The sequence below is a fragment of the Pollachius pollachius genome, assembly GCF_949987615.1.
Source record: "Pollachius pollachius genome assembly, chromosome: 19".
Lineage (NCBI taxonomy): Eukaryota > Metazoa > Chordata > Actinopteri > Gadiformes > Gadidae > Pollachius > Pollachius pollachius.
Window position 1 is genome coordinate 9924340 of NC_136952.1, and position 12155 is coordinate 9936494.

At 45.3% G+C, this 12155-nt stretch overlaps 1 protein-coding gene across 1 annotated transcript in view; it reads left to right on the top strand.

The window, feature by feature from the left end:
- LOC307090554 (heparan sulfate glucosamine 3-O-sulfotransferase 3A1-like) overlaps positions 1–11612 on the top strand; it is a gene marked incomplete at its 5' end in the record, with an annotated part of 29176 nt that extends 17564 nt beyond the window's left edge. Inside the window, one exon of the mRNA XM_079757267.1 lies at positions 10782–11612. Coding sequence (XP_079613393.1) covers positions 10782–11403 — 622 coding nt within the window. The 3' untranslated portion in view covers positions 11404–11612. The remainder of the gene's footprint in view (positions 1–10781) is intronic.
- Positions 11613–12155: the final 543 nt, after the last annotated feature.

Sequence of the window (12155 nt, forward strand, 5' to 3'; positions counted from 1 at the left end):
AATGGAAATGGCGCGTTGGACTGCCCGTGGTTCAACCCGCCCTCCATCCTGCCTTCTCCTCCTCCTCCACATTTTATTGTAATCCTTGGTGAGCATTCAATCATGTTAGTGACTTGTTATAGGCGCCATCGGTTCTCCATAATGTTAGGAATAAATGAAAAGTAAGATCCTATCAAATATATACACTAAAGAGTGTGAGTAAAAGGGAGCAGAATGTATTAAACCCAGAGTTACTGAGACTGTAATGTACTGAGTCCACGTAAAAGAGAGGCGATAAAAGGATGATTTTATTCATGGTATGCACCACGCACACACGCAAACACACACACACACACACACACGCACACACATAAAAACATATACACACAAACATATACACACACACACACACACACACACACACACAGACTTTGATACTTGTCCTGTGGCAGGACAGCAGAGGGGGGGTTCTGTTAGGCCCATGGGGAAGTGTGTGGGACTGGGGGGGTTAGGGGGGGGGTTAGCATTGAGATGATGCCAGCCGCTTTATATTCTGCACCCAGCAGGACCTTGAGAGGTAGGGAGGGAGGGAGGGAGGGAGGGAGGGAGGGAGGGAGGGAAGGAAAGTAAAGGACATCTTTAAAGAAGGAGACAATGAGACAAACCAATGAATTGTAGAAGGAGAAGGAGCAGAGAAATCAAATAAATGCACGAGAAGGTGAGGGAGAGAGAGATTCACTCTTACATTAAATATTCTGCAGGGAGACGGTTTAAAAATGAGGAGTGAGGATGAGGAGCAAGAGGAGCTGCTGCTCGTCCCAGGTATGGAGCGAGTGAGGAAGAGGCATGGAGTCGATGTAATCACTTTGAGACCCTTGACACTGCTCTCCTCCTGATGCTAGGCTCATGACAACCAGCTCCTCCTCTTGCCTAATCCATCTCTTCCAGTGACTCTGTGTGTTGCTCTCTCTCTCTCTCTCTCTCTCTCTCTCTCTCTCTCTCTCTCTCTCTCTCTCTCTCTCTCTCTCTCTCTGTGTCTTTGATCTGACACAGACACCATAGTTCGTCTTCCAAGGTCGTCTGTATGTTATCATGTTAACTTTTTTGCCCAGCTGAATTGCATGTCCCCTGCTGGTCATGACATTGTAAACTTCTTGACTACTCAAATATTACAACTTATTTTACATGGGAATATCATTTTACAAATAGCTGTTGGTCCGGCAAACCTTTGATAAAACCCCATAAATCTAAAGCTAGCTATACAGCGATGCAGCCCTAAAGAAAGTTCTGGCCTATGTCTCAGATATTCTTTTTCTATTCTATACCTCTGTATTATGCATTCTTCACACAAGCTTTCAAGCCCAACTATGGACAGTTTTCACTTCAGTTCTATTTTAGAAAAGCCCCTGGTGGTTTGCAGTCAGAGTGCTTCAAAAGCTAAGCTAAAATCAACTTTTGCCTTTTTTAACTTCAAACTGACAAAGTATTTCTTTCTTTCTTTGGTGGGAATGTAATTTGAATGTATTTTTATCACTGTATAAGATTATACTTACCTTCATTTCTGAAGGATTTGTGGATTATTATTGGCTGCTTTTTAATGCTCATTGTAACCCTGCTGTCTTATGTCTGGTTAATTGTCAATCTACAGTCATATAGCATTCTTACACCAACATTACGCCAACAGACATAACCTAGTGTAAAATTGAACAATCAATATTATTTTTATTTGCCATAGAAATAGGCATTTTCAACACACACACAACTCTCTTTTTTAACATACATTGATATCCTACTTGAAGTTCTTTATGAACTCCTAACACACAATACGAGACTGTAACACAGTTAATGTTCACTGGGGCAGAGAACAATTAAAACATATTAATAACGTGTGGAAAGGACTCATCTGGAGCACTATGGATGACCTGCAACACAATTCAATGCTCTGAAACTGATCCTCCGACCGAACAACTCGTCAACCCTGAGCTGTTTTCAGATTGAAATCACAAAAGTAAGAGAGGTAAAAAGCAGAAAACGTTATCATCATAAAACCGACTATAGCAGGGACATTTTTAAATTGGATATTTGAAGCCAAATCAATAATCACCATGAACACTTACATTCCGCACAAAGTGTGTGCGTGCCTACATGTGTGTGTCTGGTGTGTGCGGGCTCAAGCAGTTTGGGATTGTCTTTTTTGCCAGCCGGTCGGTTTATGGATTTGTACTTAAGAAATTCTCTTCCGAGTCTTTGAAACTGTTAGTTATAGACGAGGCTAATCTCTTACCCTGCGCTAGCCCCGATATTCAGGAAGCCGTTTTTGTGTCTTTTTTTCAGAGTTATCCCTTCTTCAGCTCCAGAGAATTGTTGGAAACCATGCTGGCAGAAATTTGGCTTGAATCAGATTTTCTTTTAAGTGACAGTTTACGACGTGGTGAATTCGAGACGATAATGTATGTATAGAATATTTTAGCAGCTCAACAATCACCATGGCAATGGTCCAAAAGACACCCCACCCAAACCCCTCCTGGCAGAACAGCCTCCCCCCACTAAATCATCCGTATTACTGCTGACTTTATATCTAACACTTAATATTATAGGCTTATGCGTTTTTTTTGTTCTATTTTTTCTAAATCAGATTTCAATCCCATATAAGGTGGAACTTAAACATTTTTTTAATACCAGAACCTTGAGAGCCAAGATAAAGAGCCACTTAAGCCTCGGTGAATGTTCTTAATGAAGCCCCCCCAACACATATAAGCTGACGATGAGGAAACACAACACCTTGAAAATGAGCTGGGGGGTATTAAGCCAAGAGTTTTAGGTGTCTTATCTCCCCGAGGCTGTTTAGTCCTCACAGAAAACTGAGTTGGCAGAAAGAAAAATAGCAGAGCGCCAACTGAGCCAAATGCCCAGCCAACTGAAGTGGCATTCCCCCCTCATCTCTGCCTGAAACCTCTCCTTTAACCTAGAACAAGTGGGTCAGAGAAATATAAAAAAGTAATGTGTGCTGCCGTGTCTGAGAGCACACTTATGTGCCGAATGTGCACAAAGATCCCAGGTGCTGACACACGGACACACACACGGACGCATGCACGCATGCACACGGACACATTAGGTTTATTTCCTGGGGTTGTGGTCACCATGGCCTTAGAAAGAATTGAAAATGCAAGACCATGTGGTAGCCTATTTTCTTTATGCATCAGTCTGTCTTTCGATATTTTGACCACTGCCTTGTATTTCCCGTTGCATATCCTCTTATCTTCCCGTCCCTTACTCTCTCTACCCTTCTCTCCTTCTCTCCCTCTCCCTTTTCTCCCCCTGTCATTTTCCACCCCTTCTTCCTCTATCCTCTCCTCTCCACTCCCTCTCCTCTCCTCCCTTCTCCTCTCCATCTCCTCTCCTCTCCACTCCCAGTCCTCTCCTCTCCTCTCCACTCCCTCTCCTCTCCTCTCCTCTCCCACTCCTCTCCTCTCCTCCCCTCTCCTCTCCACTCCCAGTCCTCTCCTCTCCTCTCCACTCCCTCTCCTCTCCTCTCCTCTCCCACTCCTCTCCTCTCCTCCCCTCTCCTCTCCACTCCCAGTCCTCTCCTCTCCTCTCCACTCCCAGTCCTCTCCTCTTCTCTCCACTCCCACTCCTCTCCTCTCCATCTCCTCTTCTCTCCACTCCCAGTCCTCTCTCCTCTCCTCTCCTCTCCCACTCCTCTCCTCTCCTCTCCTCTCCCACTCCTCTCCTCTCCTCTCCTCTTCCCTCCACTCCCACTCCTCTCCTCTCCATCTCCTCTTCTCTCCGCTCCCACTCCTCTCCTCTCGAACTCCTCTTGGCTCCACTCCCTTCTCCGCACTCTCTCATCTGGTATGTGGACCTGGCCAGTAAGTAAGGTGACTACAAGTCCATGTTTAAAGTGGTGTTGGGCTTTCTATGGCAGCTCGCGTGTCTCCCACAATCTCTCTCTCTCTCTCTCTCTCTCTCTCTCTCTCTCTCTCTCTCTCTCTCTCTCTCTCGACACTGTTAGCGAGGTTGAATAATTCACCAGCAGGTTGCCACAAAGATAAGTCTTATCCCCCCCTTATCCCACCCCCCCCTTATGCAATAACGACTCGGTGCTTCGAGAGAAAAGATAAAAGTCTACTTAAAATACTGCTGATATATTTATAAGAACATACTGCAAAGCTCACTCTATAAATGTTTCACAGAAATTGCATTATGGTTGTTCTATGGGAAGTGTCCGTGTGTGTGTGTGTGTGTGTGTGTGTGTGTGTGTGTGTGTGTGTGTGTGTGTGTGTGTGTGTGTGTGTGTGAAAGGACAATGGTTAATTTACATTTGAATTGATTACATGTTATTTGTTGGTGCTTTTTTTTTTTTTTTTTGGTCGTGACATTTTTCCGAAAAAGATGAATAAATGAAGAGCATACAATAGTATTTAGGCATTTATAACTTGGAACGGTTATGATTTACAAGTGATGGATACAAATCATGACATGATTGCCTGCAGCAACATGGCGCATCGCAAAACGTAAAACTCAAATTACTTATTTATTTAATGTTCTAAATGTGTTCATGCTCTTTGGGCCACAGGCTTATAAAAACCCTTCAACATCACATTGTTTAACTATACTTCACCCTCCTCATTCTCAGGAAGCCTTTTTCATTCTTTGGTCCGTACTCCCCCTCTCCAAATTGACACTCATTCATAGTTCTTGTCACTATTGACAGCAACAGCACTTTAAATCTGAGTTACCGCCGCCCTCCCCCTCCCCCTTCCTCCTCCTCCTCCTCCTCCTCCTCCTCCTCCTCCTCCTCCTCCTCCCACATCCCTGTGAACCACAGGGCTCCTGTCTGGCCCCACTTACTCCTTATCAAACCCTCGTCGTTCCCAAGAGGAAGACCCGGGCTCCGGCCGGCGTCTTTCCATGGTAGTCCTGCGGATGACAGCCTCTTATCTCCTAATTGTGTCCCTTTCCAAATTGCTTCCTATCCCAGAACGGTTCCCATGCATCTCTCCCACCACGGACGCCGCAAATACACACTGGAATAGTGGATTCCCGTTGAGACCCTCAAAACGGTTCCGGCTCCTTATTTCTGTCAACTCGTCAGCGGCCCAATATCTAGTTTGATGTAAAGTATGGCTTATGTTAGACAGGATTATGAAATCGCTGTTCCTCCTCCACTCAAGCTTTCCGCTGTCCTATATTTCTATATTAAAGCATGGCTGTCCTATAAAGCATTCCAGCCCTGTTCAAAAGCAGTCTATCGCAGATGATTCTCAACCCTGCCGTCCAAACCTATTGTACGTGATCAAAGCCATAACAACCGACATTGCGTTCGTCCACGATTGACTCGCTGTCCAGAGTAGTGGGGTGCGGGTGAGGAGGGGAAATAGTGTTCCAGATGAAGAGCGCGGACCAAAGTAAGTGCCGCTGGATGAGATGGGGGGGGGGGAAGCAGGCAAGGCGTAATACACTGGAGGTCTGAGCCGTGAGGACTTAATGCTGAGGTGGCGGCGGTCGGGTCACCGGGGGGACATGGGTGCACGGAAGTGAGCGCATAGTTCATGACCACTGGAAGCTCTCACCTGTAATCTATGAGCTCCAGTGAACCAGACCTCTCACCAGCGACCGTGTCAGCCTGGAGCGGTTCTCCGCTCCTACTAAGACCTACTTTTCTAGTCCTTTGCACATTAAAGCCGGGGTGATTAAAAGGGGGGTAATCTCGGTTCCAGCCGCCCTAAGATGTTATAGCAGAACTTCTGGGGGGAGGAAAACGAAAAACGAAAACGTGTTACGCCTTGATTCCTGTTTCATTACGCCAGGATTCTCCTTTAGATGACTCATCCAGAGTCTGATTTGTGAGACCAAAAGGGATTTGAGAGAGCGGATACATCGCACACACATTTTGTCATTCATTAGCACCAAATACAAAAATGTCTTCAGATCATGTATCGCATCCCATAGTGCAATCCATCGCCCCTGGCTATTGCAGCCCGCAGGGCAGTTGTTTGAAGAAAAAAGGTTGAGGTTGTTGTTCCAAGTGGGAGCGACAGGGGCTGTAAACCTCCAGAGGATTAGGCCTTCCCTTTACCATACAGAAGCCATTCCTCTAAATCACTCGCGCTCTCTCTCCGTCTCTCTCTCTCGCTCTCTCCCTCTCCTTGTCTCTCTCTCTGTGACCTCCGCCCTTGTCCACTGACCTGGAAAATGTCTGCTGAGCCAGGGCCAACAAGAGCCGTGCCGGTCCACGCGTTCCTCTCGCCAGCAGCAGAAATATCGAGTCAATTACAAGATTATTATCTAGTGTCCACGGCGGGGGAGAACACAGCGGGACCGTATTTATGTCCGGCCCGACTCCCCACCAGACGGCTTCCAATGAATCAAAGGCTTCCCGGGTGGGGGCGGGGGGGTGATTGGGTGGGGGGGTGTAGGCCCCGGTCAGCCCTCATGCCCACTTGCCTCTGAGTTTGAACAATTCCCTGTCCGTTGGCAGGCTGTGGCCCTCTGCCAAGCCTCTAGTTAGGCTAACAGGCAGGACGCGGCCTGGGTTCGGAGCCGGTCGCTTGTAAGTCTTTCGGTTTGTTTTCTTTCCTCGTGCCGTAATTCATGTTTCATGGCCCTTCAAATTGGCCATCAGTCCTATGCCATCCCTATGGAAGGGGAACTTACACTAGGTTTCCATGTAAAAAGTTGGAGGGAGAGAGGCACACGCGCTCGTGCTCTCGGCATGTGACAGGGGAAAGGCCATGGAATATGAGTTGTTTTTTAGGTTTTTATTTCGAGTCAGAAACATATGCAGTTGGCAAGCGAGATGCAGTGATGCATCATGGTCTTAAAGTGGTCACTTTATAGGCTGGCACACAAAGGACATATTGAGTCGGTACAGCCACTCCACTGCCGTGTCGGATGTGTGTGTTAACGGGGGATAGAGTCACTCCTATAAGGCCCTGGCACGCTGGGATAGGACCACGGGAGTGTTGCCCAAATCCTGATGGATTCACCATTTCCTGTCGGATACACGTAGATCATCGTCTCATCCGCTGGCTGGTTTCTTTGCTGTGTCATACATTCCCTTGTCACCTTAATTAATTTTCGGTTTTTCCATTTTATGCAAAATTTAGGGCAAGAATGTTATTTTCGTTTTCTTTTCGTCGTTAATTAAAAAAGTAGGTCTAGGGTGTATGTGCTGTGGGTCTTTGGTTACGTACATCTGATTTGAATCTGAGTGCAGTTCCTTCGACTCGAGCCCTGGTGCTCTCTAGTCCTCGCATCTGCTGCCTCCCGAGAGTCATATTTTACCATCCCGGAGACGCCATCAAAGCCGGCCGCTGGGAACCGGCAGTAAATCTTGAGGCACTTGGAAAGACTTTGTCGTCTCTTACATCACCTATTCTGCCGATAAAGTTTAATTTGAGAGCACACCACATGCTGTTTTGCGGGACAACGGAAAAAAAACGTTTTAATGTTTACAGCGAAAACCTCCCTAGTTTTGCTTCCCCTCGATCCGTTGCCAGGTCCGACCTGGCATTAGCCAATAGGAGACCTGTACTGCAATGAGGTCACGGTTTAACCCTAGCATCTCATCCTCTCCCTGCAGTGTGCTTGTCTTAAGCATTCAATATTGTTATAATTCTAATTTTTTGTCCTGAAAAGCTATACAAACAGTAGGCTCAATCAATATACAGACAAAACTCATTTTTCTTGCCAAACATTTGCGAATCCTGTGTAAATTTAATATCAAAACATCGACCGGGACTAATGCTGCACATGTGCAAAGTACTAAGGGTCATGAAAACATTCTTTGAAAAGTAATTAAAGTTTCCTTTACAAACATCATGCCTCAGTTACTTCCTCAATGTATCCAAACAGTGATAGGTTCATTCTGGCCACCAGGCCCCTCCTACGTAAACACACACACACTCACACGTACACACATACATTCTCTCTCTCTCTCTCACTGTCGCTCACACACACACACACACACACACACACAATCAAACCTCTATTGCAGTTCATAGTGAAAGTGCCTTAGCAACACCAAACCAGTGTGGTGCATTGACACACCACAAGCAAGATGCAGGTTATTAAATATGAATGTTACCTTTAGAAACAAACTCATGTTTCCTTCATGACGAAGAGGAAGCCCACCTTATTTCTTTCATCCTACAGCTGCATCTGCTGTCCTTGCTCTGTATTCACCCTGTGGTTAGTGCCTGGCATGTCGTCGACAAGCAGTGAGACACGCGAAAGACAGCTACCACCGTCGGTGATCCATCAGCGATCAATGATCTGTCTCCTGACCGCCAGCCTTTTGTTTTAATTGACCAATCGGCTTAGTTTCTCTAATCCAATAATGCACTCCTACTCTCCTACACATGGCCTTGGATTGAATACAGCTTGACACCACTTGTTTTTGGTCTCATGTTCGCAGATTACCTCATAGGTTTAATGTACAGGGCATTATGTAACTAATAGTGTTAATTCTGCTTGTCCCAGTGAAACAGCTGAAATTCACATATTCTTCCACAGTGCATTGAGCATATTGTTTTTGCGATGTCAAGGAAACATGTGGTCGATAGCCGTATTTGACCGTAGGTTTTGATGTTGGATTGGTCGAAAATTGATTTGGCCAAGATTTTCCGTGGTTGAAAAAGAATATGTACCCTTGGAACGTAATTAACCAATCAGAATCAAGCGTTCAACAATGACGTGGTCTAATAAGAGAGAAACGGATGGCAGTGGACCTTGCCGGAGTCCCTTGGGCTAGAGTTTTCTGAGTGGATGGGGAGGTCAATGATGTATCGACTAGCCAATGTTGCAGGAGGAAGGAAGTGAGTGCGCCTGTGTTGCTCGTTTCCTCCTCATCAAAACGCTTCCTTCCTTGCTGTGTCGCCATCCTCTGAGGTGACCTTGTGGTCTACACTGGGATGGGAACACTTCACATAAGGGTAAAATAATGAACGATTAAATAGCATTAGTAAATGCTGTGATAAACCTTAACTAGCAATTATCTAGACAGTTAATGAACGGTTAACCGATGGTCTATGATTTACTAATGGTGTTCATTCTGACTAAGCAATTGATGTATACATTATTTACCAGTTTATTATTAGTTAGTATTATAGTTTTCATTTTTTTATTAAAAGGGTGAGGGTTAACCTTAACCCTTTTTGTTATTTCTAATCACTGAACTTTGCCTTATTTTATTTTAGTAAGGTCTGGGTTAAGGTTAGCCCTCACTATTACATACTAAAATGAACACCATTACCTATAGCAAACCAATTACTCTGATACTATAGTGTTTTATGTCTCTTTTCAAATTTGTTCTGCAGGACATTGTGTGTTTGTGTCTTTGTTTTCTGTTGAAGTTGATTTGAGCAAGTGTTAGCACTATGGATGAGACCAGCCATTACATGGAGAGTGACAGCTGGTGTAGTTCACTGTGTGTTTGTGTGTCTGTGTGTGTTTGTGTGTAAACTCTGGGATCAGCAACAATCTCCATTGTGTCTGTCTCATCTAGCTGAGTGCATGCTAAGCGGAGCATGGTCCTTTACCAGTCTGTTAGAAATGCAGAAAAACGGTGGCCCAAACCAAAAAGACAGGAAGGAAAGATTCAGTTTGTGAGATTTCTTTAGTTTTTGATATATTCTTTAAACTACTCTAAAATTAAGTGTTAAACCCTTTGCCCCACACTTTTAGAAAAAGCAGTTCAAGACCCTGTATCCAGGGAGTAGACTGACCCGGTGTCTACCCAGGGAGTAGCCCGGACCACTTTGTCTGCGCCACTTTGGGCTTCGGAGCAGCTCCAGCCGAGTTGAAGATGAATAATTGAGACTTGCATTCTGTACTTTGATGAATTTTAAACTTGTAGTCTGTAGAGGCTCTAAATGGCAGAGAGACAGAGAGAGAGAGAAAGAGAAGGAGTGATTAATCATTCATCACAAGCTTTTACCCACTTTGGTCCAGGTCACTGTCCTGTGACAGCCGGCACCTGTGATGAGCCAAAGAGAGTGAGTGGAGGGAGGTGTCATGGCCGACTGGATTCTCTTGCTTCTTGCTGTTATTCAATGACAAAAATAAAATAAGAACACGGCCGCCCATATTAGGGGATTGTTTTCCAAGGTAAATATTTGAGATGGGATTTATGAGCAAGGGATTAATTTCCTGCGTTTTCACGTGTTATCTAGCTTTGTCTTGTAAAAGTAGTTATTTTTTATAGCTTTTTGCTAATTATAGCTTGCCATTACATACCTGGCACTCAGCAAGATCTTCGGGAGCTATCACAGCCCAAATACACAGACTTTCCAAATAATATCCTAAACTATAGTTAGTTAGACAATTTGACATTGCCTATTATATAAGATAATAGGTGTTCAGCTCATGTGTCTTATGTGTGTTTTACAACCGGCAATGGAGGAATGCCTTCCCACAGTGGGCATTGAGACAGATTGAAGAGTGAGAAATCCTCACTTTCAATCACACTCAGGGGACGTCCTTCCCTCCAAGAGCCCTTGGGCTACATTAAGCACCACTTATGGTGGCATCTGGATGGTCCCCTTTTGCCCTCAGCAGAAGATAGAGCAGCAAGACTCTACACGCATATGACACAGGAACACAGTGTTGGATAATATCCGCTAGAACTTCATGGGGTTTTGGAAATTCTGACACCCAATACATATCATTAATGTTATTCTTGAACGGATGATACATTTCAGGCAGAGTGAGGATAATTCATTGAGCCTTGATTTTTATATTAAAACAAATCAATGAAACAGTACCCTCATGCTCTCCTCCTCTCCTCCTCCTCGCCGCAGAGAACTGATGCCCAAGACCCTGGAGGGCCAGATCACCATGGAGAAGACCCCCAGCTACTTTGTGACCCGAGAGGCCCCGGCCCGGATCTCCGCCATGTCCCGGGACACCAAACTGATCGTGGTGGTGCGGGACCCCGTCACCAGGGCCATCTCCGACTACACCCAGACCCTGTCCAAGAAGCCCGACATCCCCTCCTTCGAGAGCCTCACCTTCAAGAACAGAACCACGGGCCTCATCGACACCTCGTGGAGCGCCATCCAGATAGGGATCTACGCCAAGCACCTGGACAACTGGCTGCAGTACTTCCCCATGGGCCAGATCCTGTTTGTGAGCGGCGAGCGGCTCATCACCGACCCGGCCGGGGAGCTGGGCCGCGTGCAGGACTTCCTGGGACTCAAGAGGATCATCACGGACAAACACTTTTACTTCAACCAGACCAAGGGCTTCCCCTGTCTGAAGAAGGCCGAGGGCAGCAGTAAGCCGCACTGCCTGGGGAAAACCAAAGGACGGACCCACCCCAACATTAACCCTGAGGTGGTTCAGAGGCTACGGGACTTCTACCGGCCCTTCAACATGAAGTTCTACCAGATGACCGGCCGGATATTCGGCTGGGATGACTGACTAAAAAGTGCCTCTTTCTTGGGTTCTCAGTGACACTGAGACCGCTATGGCCCCGCCGAAGCCCTAAGCCGAAGCAATATGTATTTGTGAGAAACAAAATGGGGCGTAATCTGCCCCCTTTTTGACACAAAAAGATATGCAATTTCTTTCCATCCTACGACGTAATGATCCATCATCAGTGCTAACGCAAACATAACATTTGAGTCTGTGTTTTACTAGTTTAAAGGTGCAGGATGATACGTCACTGTAATTTCAAAAAGGCAAGTGGTTCAGAGCTGTTATACATGGATTACGGTGTGCGGCTCTCATCTCTATGAAGTTTATAGTAATTGCATCGTCTGGGACGCCGAGATTAAAAAGGCCTTACTGTGCGATTAAATGCCATATCTAAAGCATAGCAAGCGGTTTTCGAAATGCGTTTGTTTGATTGTATAATAAAATGAAACATTTATTTTTTAAATGTATTTATAGAAGTTACACGATATTTTGACTAACTCACCGATATATATATTACCATGTTATAATTAATGTATTCATACGTTTATTTTTGATGAATAGCGTCTATTCTATGTATTTTCTTTTGTCCAATATAAATTTCTTTCCTGCCCATTATAATATACAAACTCGCTACAAGAAACATTTCCCGCCCTTGCCTCCGTCCAGCCCTCTCCATTTCCACCGCTGTCAGAATTCATCAGTTTGAGGGAGGGTTTTTACCCACAATTCACTTCATTACGTGTAAAGGCACAGAC